The sequence below is a fragment of the Callorhinus ursinus genome, unplaced genomic scaffold, assembly GCF_003265705.2.
Source record: "Callorhinus ursinus isolate GAN/ISIS: 27379988/994484 unplaced genomic scaffold, GSC_fseal_2.0 scaffold27, whole genome shotgun sequence".
Lineage (NCBI taxonomy): Eukaryota > Metazoa > Chordata > Mammalia > Carnivora > Otariidae > Callorhinus > Callorhinus ursinus.
The window spans coordinates 3,245,269-3,267,714 of NW_027397089.1; the positions used below are offsets into that span (position 1 = coordinate 3,245,269).

Consider the following 22,446-nt stretch of genomic DNA (forward strand, 5'->3'; position numbering starts at 1 on the left):
ACGGTCAGGTATTTTGTAGACTGTCCCTCAAATTGAGCTTCTCTAATGTTGTCCCATGATTAAATTGGGTTTATGGGCTTGAGGGTAGGACATCATAGAGACAATGTGCCCATCTCACTGTATTACATCACTGTGTGTTATCAATGTGATTATCACATGTGATATTAACTTTGGTCCCTGGGTAAGGTGGTATCCGCCAGGCTTCTCCACTAAAAATATTAAAAGACATTTTCAACAATGTTTCTTATCATCCCTTCAAAAACTCCCCACTTGTCCTATAAATTCAAATAAGGGTCATATCTTCCATGTGTTAACTAAAATGCCTAGATTAAGAGATCAACTAGTTCTTTTTTTAAATAAACCCATTAAAGTTATAAACTCATGGTTTACAACCCTTTTGCAAAGGGGAACAAATCCATAGCCAGGAAATTTATCTTAGAATACTATTCGTTTTCCAAACTTCTAGAGCTCCATAATAACTTTTCCAGAAAAATAAGCAAACCATAAAGGATCTTAGAAAAGAATATATGATTAATAGTTTAAGAAATTTTCTTGGACCTAGGAATTCTACTTCTAGGAATGTACAGAAAGAATCCTGTGTGTGTAAAAGTATATGTACATGTACAAAAGTATACGAATAGTCGATGCAACTTTATGGAACATATGAACCATTGTTAAAAACAGAAAAACATAAGATTGGGACGATCTCCAAGACATTATTAAATAAAAGACAAAAAAAGCTATAGAAAAATATGTACAGTAGGACCCCCTTTAAAAAAGGAAGATGCATACAAATGTGCATAAATGCATTAGAAAGGGATGTCAGTAACAGGGCAAACTTAACTGGGGGAGTTGGGCGTAGGGGGAGAGGATGAATTGGAACTTTGTTTTGCTGTCTACATAGCTGTATCATTTAAATCTTTTATAATGAAAATGTGCTTTGAAATTACTTATTTTTTAAAATTATTTATTTATTTTTTAAAAGATTTTCTTGACAGAGAGAGAGAGACACAGCGAGAGAGGGAACACCAGCAGGGGGAGCGGCAGAGGGAGAAGCAGGCTTCCCGCCAAGCAGGGAGCCCGATGTGGGGCTCGATCCCAGGACCCTGGGACCATGACCTGAGCCGAAGGCAGACACTTAACGACTGAGCCACCCAGGTGCTCCTGAAATTACTTATGTAAATAAGAGAAAATCTATGAAAGTCATAGGTGTATTAAAGATTTAAAAAACATATCCTTTATGTTTGTACACCTATGTAGACAGCAGCATTATTCACAATAACTAAAACATGGAAGCAACCCAACTATCCATTAACAGATGAAGAGATAAACAAAATGTGGCTTATACATGCAACAGAATATTATTCAGCCTTAAAAGGGAAGGAAATCCTGATACATGCTACAACATGGATGACCATGAGGCCGTTATGCTACGTGAAATAAACCAGTTAAAAAACACAAATACTGTTTGATTCCACTTATACCAGCTATGTAGAGTAGTCAAAATCAGACAGAAAGTAGCACGGTGGTTGCCAGGGGCTGAGGAGATAGAAGAATGTAAAGTTACTGTTTAATGAGTACAGTGTTTCAGTTTACAAGACAAAGGGTTCTATGAATGGATGGTGGTCATGGTATCACAACAATGCCAATGTACTTAATGCCAATGAACTATACACTTATAATAGTTAAGATGGCAAATTTTATGTATTTTTAAAAATAAGGGAAAAGCTTTTAATTTAAAGGGGCACCTAGGAACCTTCCTACACTGTTGGTGGGAATGAAAGCTGGTACAGCCACTCTGGAAAACAGTATGGAGCTTCCTCAAAAAGTTGAAAATAGGGCTACCCTATGACCCAGCAACTGCACTACTGGGTATTTACCCCAAAGATACAAATGTAGTGATCCAAAGGGGCACCTGCACCCCAATGTTTATAGCAGCAATGTCCACAATAGCCAAACTATGGCAAGAGCCCAGATGTCCATCAACAGATGAATGGATAAAGGAGGTGTGGTATATATACACAATGGAATATTACTCAGCTATCAAAAGAATGAAATCTTGCCATTTGCAACAACATGGATGGAACTAGAGGGTATTATGCTAAGCGAAATAAGTCAATCAGATAAAGACAATTATCATATGATCTCATTCATATGTGGAATTTAAGAAACAAAACAGAGGAGCATAGGGAAAGGGAGGGAAAAATAAAACAAGACTAAATCAGAGAGGGAGACAAACCATAAGAAACTTTTTTTTTTTAAAGATTTTATTTATTTGACAGAGAGAGAGAGAGAGAATGTATGTGCATAAGCAGGAGGATCAGGAGAGGGAGAAGCATGCTCCCTGTTGATCCCAGAACCCTGGGATCATGACTTGAGCTGAAGGCAGATGCCTAACTGAGCCACCCAGGCACCCCAAGAAACTCTTAATCACAGGAAACAAACTGATGGTTGCTGGAGGGGAAGGGGGTGGGGGATGGGGTAATTGGGTGATGGACATTAAGGAGGGCACATGATATAATGAGCACTGGGTGTTATAGAAGACTGATGAATCACTGAACTCTACCTTTGAAACTAATAATATACTATATGTTAATTAATTGAATTTAAACAAAAAAATTTGGAGAGAGAACATTTCTTAACATAAAATGGATTTGATGATTTTATTTTTTTATTTTTTTAAAGATTTTATTTATTTATTTGAGAGAGAGAATGAGAGATAGAGAGCACGAGAGGGAAGAGGGTCAGAGGGAGAAGCTGACTCCCTGCTGAGCAGGGAGCCCGATGTGGGACTCGATCCTGGGACTCCAGGATCATGACCTGAGCCGAAGGCAGTCGCTTAACCAACTGAGCCACCCAGGCGCCCCTGATGATCTTTTAGATGTAAATATATTTTCAATAATTTTTTCAAAACTGGTAGTCTATAAAAACTGGTTAAAAGATATGATTAAATAAAGTAAAATATTGAAAAACTATTGAATAAAACTATATCTATTGAAAATTAATTTTATATTTAAAAAATGTTCCTGCAAAAAAAATTAACAAATAAAGGGGCACCTAGGTGGCTCAGTTGGTTGAGCATTGGACTCTTAATCTCAGCTCAGGTTGTGAGTTCAAGCCCCGCACTTTAAAATGAATAAATAAAATAAAATAAAATAAAAAATAAAAAGCATATCACTTGCTTAACGAAGAAAAGGTCAAGAAATATTAATACATTCAAGTTACCTAGCATTTCCTCTAGTATGTCTAGGAGCTCTCTCACACTCAACATACCCAAATCTGACACCACTGTCCCTCAACATTGACTCCAAACCACTGTCTTTACAGTCTTCTCCATCTCGGCTAATGGCAGCTTCACCTATGCTTAGGCCAAAAAAGCTTGGAAGCAACCTCAAGTCCTCTTTTTCTCTCACACTCTACATCCTATCCATCAAGAATTTCTGCCAACTCCACCACCTACCACCACCACTCCATTCCTATTATTCTGGCCTAAATAACCATAAACTTTAACTGGATTAGAGCAAGACATTCCAACCTGGTCTCCCTGCTCCTACCTTTTCCCCACTCCATACAGTCCATATTTTCAAACAGGACCAGAGAGACATCCCTTTAAAAAAAAAAACAAATCAGATCATGTCACTCCTGTGCTAAAATTTTCCACTGGTTCTATATTTCACTCAGAGTAAAAATTCACCTCCTTAAAAGGGCTGACAGGCTGTACATGATCTGGTCTTTGTCCTCTTACCACTGACCTCATTGCTAGTATCACCCCCGTTGTTCACTGTATGACAGTCACACTGGTTCCTTGCTGTCCTTCAAACAGGCCAAGTACACCTTTGGTCTAGCATTCTCCGCTGGAACGCTCTTCCCCCAGGTAATTGCTGGCTAATTGCTTTGTCTTCTTGACAGCTTAGTTCAAATTTTATCTTGTCAATATGGACTATTCTTATTAGCTGTATAGTTAATTTTTTTCCATAGCACTTACCACCTTCTAAAAACTACATTATTGAGGAAGGCAGTTTAGTATGGCAGCATAGGAAGACCCCTAACTCACCTCCCATAAGCAACAAATTTATAGCTACCTATGACGTAAATCCCCCTGAAAAAGACCTGAAAACTAACTGAACAGCTCCTCTGTAACAAGCAACTATAAAGCCCCATCAATATGGGTAGGAGAGGCAGAGAGGGTTTCACCAAAAACCTTACCCTTGCCGTGGCAACCCACAGTTAGGAAGGATGTCACAAATATGGAGTTTCTACTTGTGGAGCAAGGTGATGTGCCTCCCATGAGGCACCCTGACCCTTGTAACCTATACCAGAGAGATGAGAACCCTCAAAATAGCTGGTTTTGAAAACCAACAAGGCATACATTCAGAAGAATATAGGGCTGTAGGAAACACAGATTCCACTCTTAAAGCATCTGACTGTAGACTCACTCACCCTGGGACCCAGCACAAAAGCACCTAGACCTTTTGTGAATGAGATTCATTTGCTAATCTTAGAGTACCTGCCAAAAGGTTGTTAGGACTCTCTCTAGGGAGAGAGACCCTGATAGGTGCCATTTTTGCACTCCTCTCTACCCTGCTAGTGTAGGTAGGTACACCCCTCACAGGGATGTCCCTTGAGCACCTAGTTCTGGTGCCAGGGAAGACTGTGTTTCTGGTCCCAGCAGGTTTGAAACACTGGAGTGACAGTTCTTGATGGATTACCACCCGCAGAACACTGCAGAAACAGCAGACCAAAACACAATCCCACTCTCGTTTGAAACAGGACTATTTACTCATCCTAGAACTGCAGATGGAAGGACACACTTTAGGATTACTACATATTTAAAGGCCACAGACATGCTCTCAGGGAATGTAGGCCAGGGGACACTACCTTTGTGCCCTCCCTTGGCCTGGCTACAGCTCACCTGTTCCTCCCAGAAATGAGCTTATACACTGTTCTGGAGCCCCAGTCTTTCCAACTGTCACTAAGGGGACACTTGCACATTGCCTGGTCTGGAGGCCAGCAGGGTTTACAACTGTGGTCCCACCAGACTATATGTATTTGTGTATCTTAAAAGCTCCTGCCTGAGAGTTAAGCTTCCAATTAGCCTAAAGCTAAGGGCTGACTGAGATCCCACCTGCTGGAAGACTCCAAGGTCTAGCCACTCCCTCAACAACTGGGGCCAATCAGGAATAAATCACATTGCTTAGACAATTACAAAGGTTCGAGAGATAACAAAGGGCAAGGTTAGCAATAAGGTTCATCATCTACACAAGGCCACTCATCCAAGGCTGAGAGAGATAGCTGTTTCACCTAGTACACACAGAAATGAAAAGAGAGTCAAGCAAAATAGGAAGACAGAGGAATATGTTCCAAATGAAAGAACAAGATATACCCCTCCTCCAAAAAACACTTAATAAAACAGATGAGTGATTTATCTGATACAGAGTTCAAAGTAATGACTATGAAGATACTCACTGAACTCAGGAGAGGAATGAATAAACACACTAGAACTTCAAAAAGGAGTTAGAAATTTAAGTAGCAAACAGAAGTTACAGAGCTGCAGAGTACAATAACTAAACTGAAAAATACAGTAGAGAGGTTCAACAGCAAAGTAGATGAAACAAAACAAAGTGTCAGTGATCTGGAAGAGCAGTGAAACTCACCCCAACAGAGCAGCAAAAAGAAAGGAACTTTAAAAAGTGAAGGTAGCTTAAGAAACTTCTGGGACAACAGATTAACATTCTCATCATAGAAATTCCAGAGGAAAGAGAAAGGGTCAGAAAACTCACCTGAAGAAATAATGGCTGAAAACTTCCCTAATCTGGGGAAGAAAACAGACATCTAGATCTAGAAAGCACAAAGAATTCCCCAAAAATGAGCCCAAAGAGACACACACCAAGACACATTATAATTATAATGTCAAAAGTTAAAGAATCTTAAAAACAGTAAGAGAAAAAATAACTTCTTATGTATAAGGGAACACCCATTAAGACTATTAGCAGATTTCTCAGCAGATATTTTACAGGCCAGAAGGGAGTGGCATGTTATATTCAAAGTGCTGAAGGGAAAAACCTTCCAAACAGGAAAACACTATCCAGCAAGGTTATCACTCAGGTTTGAAGGACAGATAGTTTTTCAGACAAACAAAAGCTAACAGAGTTCACCACCACTAAACTGGCCCTATGGAAAATGTTAAAGGGACTTCTTTAAGCTGAAAAGAAAGTGCACTAATTAGTAAGAAAAAAAAACAGTAAAAACCTCACTGGTACAGGTAAATTTATGGTAACCGTAATGGATTAATCACTTATAACGCTAGAGCAAAAATTCAGAAGGCAAAAGTAGTAAAAAAAAAAAAAAAAAAAAAAAAAAAAAAAAGTAATAGTAACTATAATAATTAGTTAAGGGAGGGGTGCCTGGGTGGCACAGTCAGACTGAGCATCTGACTCTTGGTTTTGGGGCAGGTCGTGATCTCAGGGTTGTGAGACTGAGCCCCACATCCAGCTCTGTACTCGTGGAGTTTGCTTGAGATTCTTTCTCCCTCTCCCTTCCCCTCCCACTTGTGCTCTCTCTCTTTCTAAAATAAATAAATAAATCTTAAAAAAAAGAATTAGTTAAGGGATACATAAAATAAAAAGATGTAAAATGGGACTTTAAAAATATAACCACGGAGGGTGGGGAGTAAAAATGTGAAGTTTTAGAATGCGTTCACAAACCTAACTTCCTATTGACTTAAAATAAGACTATTTTATGTATACACACACACACACACACACACACATACATATACATATAGGCTGTTATATGTGAGCCTCATGGTAACCACAAAGCCAAAACCTGTAGTAGATACACAAAAGATAATGAAAAACAAATCTAAGCATAATATTATAAAGTCATAAAACCAAAAGGAAAGAAAGCAAAAAAAGAAGAAACGGAGGAACTACAATGCTGCCAGAAAACAATTAAAATACAAGACCCATATATATAGTGCCTACAAGAGATTCACTTCAGATGTAAGGACACAGAGAGTGAAAGTGAAGGAATGGAAAAAGACATTCCATGTAAGTGTAAACCAAAAGAAAGCTGGATAACTATACTTACAGCAGACAAAACAGACTTTAAAATAAGGACTGTAAAAAAGACAAAGATGGATATTACATAACAATAAAGGGTTCAATCCAGCAAGAGGATATAATACCTGTAAACATCCCTGCACTCAACACAGGAGCACCTAAATATATAAAACAAATTATTAGCAGACATAAAGGGAGAAATCGACAGCAAAACAATAGCAGTAGGGACTTTAACACCCCACTTAACTCAATGAATAGATCATTCAGACAGAAAATCAATAAGGAAACATCAGCCTTATACAGCACATTAGACCGGATGGTCTTAACAGATATATACAGAATATTCCATCCAAAACAGAATACACATTCTTTTCAAGTGCACATGAAACATCTCCGGGATAGATCACATGTTAAACCACAAAACAACTCTCAATAAATTTAAGAACACTGAAATCAAACATCTTTTCCAACTATAATAGCATGAAACAAGAAATCAATTAAAAGAGGAAAACTGGAAAAAAATCACAAATATGTGGAAATTAAGCAACATGATAATAAACAACCAATGGGTCAACAAAGAACTCAAAGAAGGAATAAAAAAAATACCATGAGACAAATGTAAATGGAAATATAACATACCCAAATCAAAGGGATACAGCATATGCAGTTCTAAGGGAGGTTATAGTGATACAGGTCTACCTCAAGAAACAGGAAATATTTCAAATAAACAATCTAACTTTGAACCTAAAGGCACCAGAAAAAGAAAAACATGTAAATTCCTAAGTTAGAAGGAAGGGAATAATAAAGATCAGAATGAAAAGAAATGAAATAGAAACAAAAATAAAAACAATGAAACTAAGAGCTGTATCTAAGAAACAAAATTGACAAACCTTTAGTTAGACTAAGAAAGAGAGGGCTCAAATAAATGAAACCAGAAATGAAAGAGAAGTTATAACTGACACCAAAGAAGTACATAAGAGACTACTATGAACAATTATACACCCAAAATGGTACAACCTAGAAGAAATGAATAAATTCCAAAAAAATATACAATCTTCTAAGACTGAATGATGAAGAAATGGAAATTCTGAATAGGCCAATCACTAGTAGGCAGATTGAATCAGTAATAAAAAAAACTCCCAAAAAACAAAAGTTCAGGACAAGACAGTGTCAGCGGTGAATTCTATCAAACATTCAAATAAGACTTACTACCTATTCCTCTCACACTCTTTAAAAAAACAAAACAAAACAAAAACAAGAGGAAACATTCCCAAACTCATTATGAGGCCAGCATAACCCTGACACCAAAACCAGGCAATGACAATACACACATACAAAATTACCGGCCAATATCCCTGATGAACATAGATGCAAAAATCCCCAACAAAAATATTAGCAAACTGAATTCAACAATACATTAAAAGGATCATACACTATGATCAAGTGGGATTTATCCAGGGATGCAAGGATGGTTCAACATTTGCAAACCAATGTGATATATTAATAGATGAAGAAAAATCATTTGACAAAATTCAACATCTATTTATGATAAAAGCTGTCAACAAAGTGGGTATAGATGGAATTTGTCTCAATATAATAAAGGCTGTATATGACAAATCTACAGCTGTCTCATACTTAGTGGAGAAAAGCTAAAAGCTTTTAAGATAGGTACAAGACACAGATGCCTACTCTTGCCAGTCTTATTCAGCATGGTATTGGAAGTCCTAGCCAGAGCAATTAGGCAGGATAAAGAAATAAGATATCCAAATTGGAAAGGAAGAAGAAAACTGTTACTGGAAACAACATGATTTTATATATACCAAACCCTGAAGGCTTCCAAAAAACTGTTAGAATAAACAAGTTAATACACAAAAATCTGTTACATTTTTAAACAGTATCATCAAACTATCAGAAAGAGAGATTAAGAAAACAATCCCATTTACAACTGGGTCAGAAAGAACAAAACAGTAATAAACTTAACCAAGGGGGGGTCAAAGACTTGTTCACTGAAAACTATAAGGCACTGATGAAAGAAATAGAAAAAGATGCCAATAAATGGAAAGTTATTCTATGTTCATGGATTAAAAAATTAATAGTTAAAATGTCCATCTATCCAAAATAATCTACAGATTCAATGCAATTCCTATCAAAATTTCCACTGGTACTTCTCACAGAATAAGAAAAATCAATCCTAAAATTTGTATGGAACCAAAAGAGATCCTGAAGAGTCAAAGCCATCCTAAAAAAGAAGAACAAAGATGGCAGGAAGCATCCCATTCCCTGATTTCAAACTATATTACAAAGCTATAGGAATCACAACAGCATGGTACTGGCATAAAAACAAGACACACAGATCAATGGAACAGAATGGAGAGCCCAGAAATAAACTCATGTGTATACTGTCAATTTATTTACGACAAAGGAGCCAAGAAGAATATACAAGGAGAAATGGACAGTCTCTTCAATAAATGGTGCTGGGAAAACCGGATAGCTACATGCAAAAGAATGAAACTTGACCACTTTCTTACACCATACACTAATATTAACTCAGAATGGATTAAAGACCTGAAACCATAAAACTCCTAAAAGAAAACCTAAGTGGTAAGCTCCTTAACATTGGTCTTGTTTTTGTTTTTTTGGGTTGGTTTTTTTTGGAGGGGGGGGTATCTAACACCAAAGGCAATGGCAACAAAAGCAAAAATTAACGAATAGGACTACATCAAACTAAAGGCTTCTGCACAGTGAAGAAAACCATCAATAAAAATTTAAAAAGCAAACTACTGAATGGGAGAAGATTTTTCAAGTCATATATCCAATTGGGGTTATCATCAAAATACACAAAAAACTATAACTCAACAACAAAAAAACCAATGCAATTTAAAAATGGGGAACAGACACATAAAAAGATGCTCAACATCACTCATCATCAGGGAATACAAATCAAAACCACAGTGAGATATCATGTCACATCTGTCATACTAGCTAGTATCAAAAGGACAAGAAACAAGTGCTGGCAAGTATGTGGAGAAAAATGAACCCTTATGCACTAAGGATGGAAATATAAATTTGTGCAGCACCTATGGAAAACAGTATGGAGGTTACTAAAAAATTAAAAATAGAACTACCATATGATCCAGCAATTCCAGCACCCAAAGAAAATGAATGTGCTAATTTGAAAAGATATACGTACCCTTATTTCACTGTAGGATTATTTATAATAGCCAAGACATGGAAACAACCGGAGTGTTCATCATTGGATAAATGGATAAAGAAAATGTGGTATAAATCTATACAATGGAATACTAATTGTCATTTAAAAAAGTGAAATCTTGTCATTTGTGACAACACGGATGGACGTTGAAGGTAGTATTACGCTAAGTGAAATAAGTCAAAGACAAATACTGTATGACTTATCTGTGGAATCTAATAAACAAAACAACTGAACAAACAAAACTCATAGAGAACAGACTGATGGTTGCCAGAGGTGAAAGGGGTACAGTGGTGGACTAAAAGGGTGAAGAGAGAGATTCAAGACGTACAAGCTTCCAGCTCTAAAAAAAGTCCTGGGATTGTAATGTCTACAGGCAATAATGTATTGCAAACTTAAAAGGTAAGAAAGTAAAATCTTAAAAGTTCTTATCACAAGAAAAAAAATTGTAATGTTGGTGAGGGATGGTAACTAGACTTACTGTGGTGATCATTTTGCAATGTATACAAATATTGAGTTATGTTGTACACCTGAAACTCACAGGTTGTATATCAATTATACGTCAATAAAATTAAATCAAAACATTTATTTATTTATTTATTGTCTGTGTCCCCTGGTTAGAATGTCAGCTCTGAGAAGGCAGGGACCTTTGTTCTGATGTATCCTAGGAACATCACCTGCCGCACAGTAGATGCTCAATAAATACTTTTGAACAAATGAACTCTAAAGACCTTAGGCAAGTTTCTCTTCATTTGCCTACCTTTTTAGTTTCTATTTCACGAGAGATGTTTTCTAAATTTCAACAGTAAGTAAGTAGATATACAGCTATTTGAGAGCCCAGTTCTAAATAAAATTTCAAACATTTCCATTCGTATCTAAATTTTAAAAGTCAAGGTCATTTCTACACAAATACTGAGTATCTAGGAAAAACCTTTTACCCGAGTAATCTTTCTCACAACCCTGCAGATTTCTAAACATCTGGAATTGTGTAACTATCCAGATGTCTTGATAAAAACAGCAACAGCTAAAAATCCCAGCAATTGACTCAGATGTCTCCATCCATCATAATCTGTAATTTCATTTACATTTACTAGAGTCACTAACAGGCAATATAGGCTGCCAATGTTTCAGACCTCATGAGATGATGTTACCTAAAATTATAGAATTTTATACTGTCAGAGAAAGCAGATACCTTGAGGTCTTTGAAGTTCAAAAGCAGTATGAATTCAAAATAAGCCCTGAAGGTAGGTAACTGCAGGCAGTCAATATTTTTCAAGGCCCCATAGCTGGATGAGCACAAATAAAAAGTGTAAAAAGGCAACCGTTGACTACTGTATTTTTCTTAATCAAATGCAACAATTGCATGAATGCAATGAGATCAAAGAAATGTACAACCTCTAAAGACACAAAGTTTTCAAAATAGAAATATTTATTTTATGTTCCTGAAATATGCTCCATAATTATTTACTGAATTTTTTTTTGCTATACATAAGGAATGAAAAAGATAACATTTCTGAAGAGTACTATTGTCTGCTCCCTTAAAAGTTAGAATTCCGTTAGATGAACTGAAACAAACCACACTAAGCTTGTCAAAATTCCAGTTTTGAGTAGGAGATCACAGGGGAGGCCCATGGCCATAGTGCCTGTTATGCTGCTAACTACATTTTATCACAATTTCAATGTTGGCGCTAGGAATCTGAATGTTTCCCCCTTTCAGTGTGACCACTTGTTAGGTCCCATGAATCCCTGCATAAACATGTTGAAAGTACCCATTCCACAATGACTTCTGTATTGGTGCTGGGACATGGTATGATCTTAAACACTGAACTTCCTCCAGCACCCCCCTGCATGAGGAAGGGAGCTAGGGGTAGTTCTTCCACCCCTAAAACCGATGGAGGTTCACTTTTTGATTATATTCAACTAAGGATGTTGGTCAAGATTACAGAAAACTCTGGCTATTTAAAGCACAAAGATTATTCTGTCTGCAGCGTTGACTAGAGCGGAAGGTGGCAGTAAACAGAAACCACAATTACATGTGTTTCTACTTGCAAAGGGTGGTTCTAGTTGACACCATCCAGAGTTAGAAGAGGCCCACAGCCTGCTGTGCTTTACCTGATCAACTGTTTTCAATTTACAGTAACACCCATTTCTTAGTTCCTTCTTTTTTAAAAATATTTTATTCCTTTATTTGAGAGAGAGCACAAGCAGGGGGAGAGGGAGAAGCAGACTCCCCACCGAGCAGGGAGCCCAGTGCGGAACTTGATCCCAGGACCCTGGGACCATGACCTGAGCTGAAGGCAGACGCTCAACTGACTGAGCCACCCAGGCGCCCCCTTTAGTTCCTTCTTCTTACTGCAAAGCGTAACCAGGTGGATTAAACTGGGCCCTAGGTTCATCTAAGCACCCTGCATTCGCTGTGCCAGAACTTTGGCATACTGATTACTTCAAATAAAAATTACTTGAGACAGCTTGTGCAAGGACACTCAGATCCTCCTCTGTCTTCTTGAAAGCAGAAAATATATCTTCTGTGTGGAAGGTACCTCTCCCTGTACCAGGGGTAGAGATATATTTATTATGGAGAGAAGGAATGTAGAGCTCAGAGGCTGCATAACAACCCTGGTTACTTCTTACTAACCTACCACCTTAGCCCAACTTCTGTTTGGGAACTTCAATTAGTATGGAATTCTGAAGTTTTCTTTGTCCTGTCAATTCCTCACTATTGTCTCTTTGCCTAAAAAGTATAAAAAGTGCCTGCCTTGGTCATTCCTTTAGGTCTCAATTTTATTACCGGGCCTCCGTACACACATATAAAAGTGTGGCTTTTTCTCCTGTTAATCTGTCTCAGGTAAATTTAATTCTTAGTCCAGCTAGAAAAACCTTGGACAGAGGAAAATTTCTCCCTCCCCTTGAATACTCAGTGCTATAGGATGTCAGGGTAGTGGATCAGGGAACCAGATCCTTTGTCTCTCTCCTCCGTCCAGCTTCCGCAGGCCCTCCTCGCTTGCCTCCTTCTCTGCCTGCCTTGCCTGTATTTGCCCTGACCACTGCCTAACTTTTGACTTACCAGCACTTGCTCATACTGGCTTACTTTCTCAGCACCAGTCATGTGCTTCAGTGCCCCACCCCTCTGCTTCTTCCAGGGATGCCCAATAAACCATTTTGGATCAATTCAAGCCAAATAATGACTCTTTTGCAAATTAATACAATAATTAGTTTAAAAGTACATGGCCTGCTACAGAGAACAGTATTAGTAATGATAAAATGATGTGTGACATGTGCTGTGGAGAATTTACTGCAGATAATTTTAATCCCAGACGATTTAATCATTATCCTTCACCCTTTACCATGATTGTAAATATGTGTCCTGGACTCCATAAACCTTCTTCAATCTTCCTCCATTTGACATTAATCATAATTGCTATTTTGACAATGAATCTGAAAATTTGACAGTGAATCTGACAATTTTCTGAAAAGCACATTGAAGTACTTATGACCACTTAAAGAAATTCGGTATCAAATTTTAACAGGTCTTTATGCCTCCAAAATACAAACTGTTCTGTCAGCAATGAAAATATCTAATGATCAATTGCAAAGAGATTAACAGAACCTATCAAGTTTCTACTTCATTTCATTCTTTGTTTTTTCTTTCCATCTCTACTTAAATGTACTAATAACTCCCTAATTAAAAGTGCCCCTGGACTCTGCTAACTACTGGGGACAGGAGGACAAATAAACCATAATCCTTACCCTCATGTAACTCATGATTTAAAAGAGAAAAGAGATATGTACAATTCCATGGGTATCTGGAATGCTCAACTTCCCCCACTTCCCTCATCCCCCTGCTAACGGCACTGGTCTGAACGCGGGCTAAACACATGTACCATGCCCATGGCAGAGGCAGAAGAGGAGAGAGGAGCGCTAAGACATCCTGAGGGCAGCACAGGGAGGGGACTGGCTGAAGAAGGCAAGAACAGAGAGCAGTAAAAGAGGATGCTTGCTGAGGTTCCTGGCTAATGTGACAAGGAAACAGTGCCTTTCATTTTAAGAAGGCAAGTGTTAAGTTTCAGAAGCCTGTGGGAGTGCCCGAATGAACAGTATGCCCTGATATTAAGTTCAGCCATTCCCAAACACTCCATCTGCCTCATTTTTCAAACTCATTGTTAGATTTTTCAAATATATTCCTTTTGATACCTTTAAAAAAATAGCATTTCGTTGCCTTTTAAGGGAGCAGGGCAGGCCTGTTTTTTCTGAGGCAGGGCCAACTGTACAGAAGCTCTGACTCATTTTTTGTTGTTTTTGGTCTCAGTAATCGTGGGTTAAATCACTTAACCTTTTTTATATAAGAAGGACTAATTTCCTTCATCTTATTAATAGCAGTAGTAAATACCAGTCAAGTGATGAGGCTAGAGGGAAGAAAAAAGAGCAGTTATTGAGAGCCTGGAGAACATTTTTGGGTATTTGCCAGTTCCTTCAGTCCACTCAAGAGCCCAAGCGAAAAACCACAGCAACCTTCATAGCACCTGCCATATGCCCTAGGGCAGCCTCTCCCAAAGTGTGTACTGGGAAGCTCTACTCTGACAACAGGATCTCTCATCCCCATCCCCCCACCCCACCCCTGTCCACTCCATTGCCCACTACCCCCACCATGAACAACAATGATTCTGTGTGAAATACTAGTGACCTGCCAAATTTTATAGCTTTACCTCGTATTCCCATGATACCAGTGGGCATATTAGAGGCTACAAAAAGCCCTAAAGTAGAAAAACCTGTTTGACTTTGAACCCAGTATATCTCTAGGAAAATGTGCCATCATAACAAGTCAACATCCCATGGGGGCTAATGTGTCTTGGGACACATTTTGCGAAAAGTTGCCCTAGGATCCTTCCTGCCTTCTGACAGCTACAGCCTTGGCCATTCCCCCACACTTCCCCATCTCCATTACTAGCATCTGTTCCTGACTTCGCCATCATTTTGGCTGCCCTCATGACCTTGACTCAAATTGAGCTGAAACTCTAGCCTGCCCTCGGCTCTTGGAGGTGATGCTGCTGCCCCCAGCTTTGAAGCTGCTCAATATCATGACACAATATGTTGACCGCAAAAACAGCACTAGGGGCAGGCCCTGGATGTTTGAGTCCTGCAGTCTAAAACTGGAGTTTTAGAGCCCAGGTGAGATCACAATTCTGTAATTCTGTGAGTCCACTTTCTCTCCACCACTCTCCTCCTCTCACAGGCAAAATCCCACAGCCTAGCAGACTTGAAACTTAGCAAACACAGAAAAATCTCCAAAGGGACTTTTTCCCCCCTTCAAAGTGGTTATAAAATAGGATGTAAAGTATTACAATAATTAACCACGCAGAGAATAGCAATATGTAGAATACTGTGGACAGTTTTATTTCATTGAGAAAAGTATCCTAAGACCCCTGAATGTAAAAGCACATCATTTGCCTTTAATTCTGCTGAGTCACAAACAGATTCAAATGCTCCTTTGCTCTGCGACCTCCCTTGGGTTTAAATACCAAGATCAGGCAAAACAATGTGTTTGGTAGGAAGCTTGACTTCTTCCTGAAGACTTATAACCCATATACCAACAGGGAATTAGAATAGGCTTATGCTCCCTGGAAAAAACTAGTTTTCAAAATGGCCTTTTCTCAACTGATTTGTTCTCTAGACACCAAGAGGCATTTGGATAAATGCAGTACAATGCATAGCTTCAGACAGACAGACACTGATGCTGAGAGACATATCCTTCAGTAACATACGTTGTTTTCCTGTCACAAAAATATTAACAATCATAACTTGGGATTTCATAATGCTTTAAAACTTACACAGTATACAACAGATTTGCTACTGTTAACCATAGTAGTAATAAAACATAACTTGTTTATTCTGAGCCAAGTATGCAGAACGTGAGGCACTTTATATTCATTTCATTTGCTCCTTTCAAGAATCCAATGAAATAAAGTCAGGCAGGCATTGTGGTGTCCATTATGAAGGTGGTAAATGGAGGTGGTGGTAAGTGACTAGGCTAATGTTAGAGGTCACATCTACATAGAGTTTACCCTCTGGATAAGGACTCCAAGTTCATAATTCTTTGGCTTTCACTCAGAAAATCATCAAGTGATTACATCTGTTATATTCCAGCTATTTGCCTTGATCCTGTGCCTCCATTTCAACCAACACTGTGTAGCCAGGAGCTTCAAAAACTCCCACTTAAGACATAGAGGTTAAGAATGTGAATTTTGATTTGGGGTAACTAAACAGATCAAAACAGAGTTCCAGACTGCTCTGCCTCTTCCCTGCTTTGACCTCCTTCTCCCTTGCCCTTCAATTATTGAGATTTCTCATCTTCTTGCTCTGCTGAGGCCAAGAAGACCTCTCCATTATATACTCTTACACATTTTCTTTGAAGACCAGTGGGCATATCACTCAGGTTCCGTCCATGACAGTCCAGTCCTAGTCAGCGCGGGGCTGCACTGTGGTTCCTGCTACACTTGACTCAGACTCTGCAAGGAGAGGCCAGGAAAGACCTCATGAGGCACTTTCACATATATCGCACCACATTTCACCTTCAGCCTCGACAGAAGCATGTAGGACAGAGATCTCCATGTTCTAGTAAGGTTGGTAAATAGTGGTAAAGCCAAGAGTCACACCAGGGCTTTGGATTCCAAGGGCAGTGCTCTTTCTACCACAACTATGGTCAGGCCTATGTGTGCTTTGCACTGCAAATGGACTCATGATCTGGAGTGCTATTTCCAGTATTTGCTCTGTTCTGCCAAAGACTCCACTCACCACATACAAGCATGATAGTGATCTTAAATCCAAACGAATTGAAATATTGAGAAACTAAACATACTCTTGAATCACTAACAACACCCTAGTTATTACAAAACCAAGTTTAGGAAATACTTTTTTAAGAGCATTATGCTAAGCGAAATAAGTCAGAGAAAGACAAATACCATGATTTCACTCATATGTGGAATTTAAGAAACAAAACTGATGAACATGGGGGAAGGGAAGGAAAAATAAGATAAAAATAGAGAGGGTGGCCAACCATAAAGAACTCTTTTAACTATAGGGAACTGGGGGTTGCTGGATGGGAGGTGGGTGGGGGGATGGGCTAACTGGGTGATGGGCAATAAGGAGGGCACTTGATGTAATGAGCACTGGGTGTTATAGGCAAGTGATGAATCACTAAATTCTATCTTGAAACTAATAATACACTATCTGTTAACTAACATGAATTTAAATTTTTAAGAAAAAGAATTACTTTTTTAGAAATAAAGTCTTAGAATCTGCTCTAAGACATTAGGATAATAAATGTCCTCAGAGCAAATCAGATCTGTATTCACTTCGAGAATTCTACCAAACCCAGCAACTACAGCCTGCCACAGACTTCAAAGAACTGACGTGCATTTCCTCTCCATAGCTGGCGTATGTGCCACCTTTTTTCCCTACTGGAAGACTGGTTACATGGGTTGGATAGATAATAGAATAGATTGGATAGATAATAGAAAAAAGGTTAAAAGTTGCATGTATACATTAATTCAGTAAGTATGTACTTAGCACCTTGCAAGAGAGGACACCAAAAAGGGATCAGTAAGTCCCAGTGATCAGTGTTTAGGATCACTAAGATCCTCACCCTGCTCTCAAGTAGGAAGTTTAAAATGCCCCTGAATCAGGGGGCCAACAAGCTACAGCCCACAAGTCCCTTAGCGGGAAAATTAAAATATACCTGAACTCAAAGTCTGCAGTCCACAGCTCACAGAGCAAATCTGGTCCACCACTTATTTTTGTCAATAAAGTTTTACTGAAATACAGCCACACTCATTTTTTTTGTGTATGATACTTTCTCACTAAACTGGCAGAAGTGAGTAGCGGGTGACAGAAACCCTGTGTTCTGCAAAGCCTAAAATATGTATGATCTGGCCCTTTGCAGAAAAGGTTTGCAGACCTTGACCTAAATAATCAAGTAAAAAACCCCCACAGATTAGTGGTCTAAGTGCTATATAATAACACTATTATTACTATAGCACTATGTTATCACTATAAATCCTCCAGAACCACTCTTGGTTGTCCCAGCTAGCAATGTGACTTCTTCAAGTAAAAACTTCTAGGTTTCAGGTAACTCGTTAATGGCATCACGGCACAATTGATCTAACATAGTTTATCTAGCACATCTGGGCTTACAGATGACTCTGGGGTAAACTAACAGTGTTAAACCGTATGATCTTTACTTTCTTATTGATCTAAATCCCACATGCCTACTATGCTATTAATTCAGTTGCCTTCCTAATATTTTTAGTAAAAATTATCTTCCCCAGCTATCTACTGCATGTGAACCACTAAGCCAAAAGGTCATGCTTTTGGTCAATAGTGCTCAACCATGAATCACCTGTGGAGCTTTAAAAATGAAAACTGCAATACCTGCGCTGAACCCCAAGTCAATGAGATCACAATCTCTAGGATGTGGGACCCAGGTATCTTTGTTTTGTTTTGTTTTGTTTTTTTAAAGATTTTATTTATTTATTTGAGAGAGAGAGAGAGAGAGAGCACAAGTGGAGGGGAGGGCCAGAGGGAGAAGATGACTGCCTGTTGATCAGGGAGCCTGACTTGGGGCTTGATCCCACGGCCCTGGGATCACGACCTGAGCCAAAGGCAGATGCTCAATCAACTGAGCCACCCAGGTGCCCCACAGTATATGTGTTTTAAAGTGATTGCAAGGTGCAGTCAAGATTGAGAACCACTATTTCTGGTGTTGTAACAGGCATAGATCAAATTAGTATTTGCAGTGGAAGCTATATGAAATGAATTTTTTAAATTTTTAGCTGTTAGGCTAAAGTTCCACCAAAATTATAAAGTGGAGATACCATGAAGATTTAGTGAAATTTTAATAGAAACGATTTAGGCTCACAGCATCAAGTGGCTATTTAAGCCACACCAAAAATTTAATCTCAAGAATGACGCCCTCTTTGCTATGTGGTAGTAAAGTAAGATTATGTGATTTTAGAATCTACTACTGAGGGGTGCCTGGGTGGCACAGTCAGTTGAGCATCTGACTCTTGGTTTCAGCTTGGGTTGTGATCTCGGGGCCATGGGATGGAGCCCCGTGATGGGCTCTGTGCTCAGCGTGGAGTCTGCTTGAGACTCTCTCTCCCTCTCCCTTTGCCCCTCCCCACCCTGTGCAAATGCATGTGCTCTAAAATAAATAAATCTTAAAAAAAAAAAATTCACTACCACAAAAACCCAAAAATCTAGACATCCTCTGTGTATTTGAAAAGGTATCAGCTATAAGCCTTGAGAATCCAAAAGAGGGAGATTATTTCTGGCTGAGTATGGAAAGCTCTGCTATGAAAGGAGACTTCTAAAACAGTAAAATTAAATTTTATGGACTTCACGAACTCTGAAATAAAAACAGATGTAAGAAAAGAACTTGAAGGGCAAAAGAAAGTTGTTTTTTTCTAAGAGCTATAGCCAACTCATTTATTCAAGATGTCTGGTTTATAAATTAACCAGAATCTTGGCTTTTCCTCTTCCTTCTACCCACTGCCAAACTATTTTCCATTTATTCACAATAAATTTATCTGCAGATCCAGAAAGAAGAAGAAAATCAAACTGGCCAGTGTTGATTAAGGTTTGACAAGGATGTTGCTAAGACCAAAGAGAATTGTTAATTATCTTAATCATAAGCAACCAAACACTGACTACTGTTTCTCTTCACACACACACACACACACACACACACAACCTTTTCATAACCAAATCCTTCCTGACTGCTTATTTTCATTAATTCGGTACCTGCTTTTCTGAACTTGATTTCTCTAAACCTGATTCCCAGCAGCTAAAACATTCCAGCCTAATACTCTTTATTTTTATTAACTAGCGTCTGCAAGCTTCTGCCTACTTCACTTTGCCTCCTTAAAATTATTGGCTGACTTCTACTTCTCAGCCCGCTGTCTTCCTACACTTTGTTTTGCAGTTATTGACACTGTTCATTCACTTTTCAAACCTAAATTTAGCTTCATAGCAATTATGGATAAAAATGAACTCTACCAGGGCGCCTGGGTGGCTCAGTTGGTTAAGCGTCTGCCTTCAGCTCAGGTCATGATTCTGGGGTCCTGGGATCGAGCCCCTCCCTGCTCCATGGGGAGTCTGCTTCTCTCTCTCTCCTTTCCCTCTCCCTGCTTGTGCTCTCTCTCAAATAAATAAAATCTTAAAAAAAAAAAAAAAAAAAAAAAGACCTCTACCAAATAGGAAAAGCTCCTTGGGGCCAGCAAGTCCTTCACCATGAAAGCTACTTATTTAAACACACCAATACAATCACTATAGTCCAGGACCAGCCAGACCTGCTGTGGGAACCAAGGGTAGTGTTTATCTGGGAAGTGCATTTTTTTCCTAAGAGGAAAGAGGGTAGATTAGTAAAAGGCCAAAGTTTTGACATGATTATTTACTTTGTGACTATGAGAAAGTTACTTACCTTTATAAATTAGAGAAATTTTTACTTCTCTAGTGTCATTGCTTAGGTATGGGTTACAGGTAGGTAGTATGTGGACCTCAGTACTTTTATTTGAAGAGTGGCAATTTTTAAAAAATCTGACAAGGTACGTAGGTGACTTTCTACAAAGAGGTTTGGAGACAGTGTCTAATCTATCCCAACCCACTTTTTTTCAATACCCTTTCAAGACAAACATTAATAAAAATCCCATTTTACTAAAAATTTAATATTTAACAGCTTAACAAGTTAGATATTTACTTTCCCTGCTGTGTAATCAGACCAGCAGGCCCCGCGGCCTCGTATTTTTCCCTGGCTAGGTTCTAGAGCAGGAGCACAATAGCATTGTGTGTTTAGCTTCTAACAGTGTAGGGGATTGTTTCAGTCATGCAAAACGTAAAAAGCAAATATTCCATCTAGCTTTTCTATTATTTCCTTTTTTTTTTCTGGCCGACAGAGGAAGGAAGAAAAATAAGCCAATTCACCAAATATAACCACTTTTCTAATTCTGAATTTTAAAACTGCATTATATATGTCATGTTTAGTTATGTCTAAGAGGATTGTTCCTACAAAGAAAAAGTTTATTTTATTCATTCCATGATATAACCAATCTTATTTCTCCCCTTGCTTAAAATCCTTTAACGGGACTGCAAGACCCATAGGAAAAAAACTCCAATTTGCATAAAAGACTCTTCACCATCAGAGATCTCAGCATTAGCCATCAGTCTACCTGTAAAGGTTTCATGTCTATCTACTCACAGCCACACACAACCCAAAGCTCTAGCCACACTCCTATCTTCTCCATTCCTGGAACATAATTATATTCTTTTCTTATGTCTCTGTATGGTTTTGCCTATGTTGGTTCCCTTAGCTTAATAGTCTCCTTAATAGTCATATTAATCTCGTTCCAAAGTCACTTTTTTGAGGAAATTTCCTTGAATCAAACAGTGAGCTGTCCCTCCTTTTCTGTTCTCCAAACACATATTTTGTATCTATACTATTATATATGTCAGTATAGTCACTGCTTTTATCTGTGTCTATGTGGAGACATACTTAAACTTCCCTGAAGGCAGGAATATTAAAAGGTTTTTAGAATTGGGTCTAGTGAGGGGCGCCTGGGTGGCTCAGTTGGTTAAGTGTCTTCCTTTGGCTCAGGTCATGATCTTGGGGTCCTGGGATCGAGTCCCGCATCGGGAGCAGGGAGCCTGCTTCTCCCTCTCCCTCTGCTGTCTCTCTCTCTCTCTCTCTCTCTGTCAAATAAATAAAATAAGATGAAATCTTTAAAAAGAGAATTGGGTCTAGTGAATACAGTAGTTCCCTGCCCCACCCCTTATCCACAGGGGATATGTTAAGACCTTAGGTGGATGCCTGAAACTGCAAATGGTACTGAATTCTATATTTACTCTCTTTCCTATACATACATATCTATGGATAAGGTTTATTTGATACATTAGGCACAGTTAGAGATTAGCAATAAGAGAGAACAATTATACTATACCAAGTTATGTGAGTGAGCTCGCTCTGTCTCTCAAAATACCTTACCGTTCCATATTCACCCTTCTTCTTGTGAAGGTGTGGGATGATAAAATGCCTGCACAACGAGCTGATGTGAGGTGAACGACACAGGTATTGTGACATACTGTTAGGCTACTACTGACCTTCTGAAAACACGTCAGAAGTATCATCTG

The 22,446-nt window shown here is 38.6% G+C and overlaps 1 protein-coding gene across 8 annotated transcripts in view; it reads right to left on the reverse strand.

The window, feature by feature from the left end:
- FGD4 (FYVE, RhoGEF and PH domain containing 4) overlaps positions 1 to 22,446 on the reverse strand; it is a 208,144-nt gene that overhangs the window by 67,864 nt on the left and 117,834 nt on the right. Inside the window, exon 2 of one of the 8 annotated variants that reach the window (XM_073877728.1) lies at positions 3,555 to 3,607. The exons of the other annotated variants lie outside the window; for them this stretch is intronic. Coding sequence (XP_073733829.1) covers positions 3,555 to 3,579 — 25 coding nt within the window. The 5' untranslated portion in view covers positions 3,580 to 3,607. The remainder of the gene's footprint in view (positions 1 to 3,554; positions 3,608 to 22,446) is intronic. 8 annotated transcript variants of the gene reach the window in all.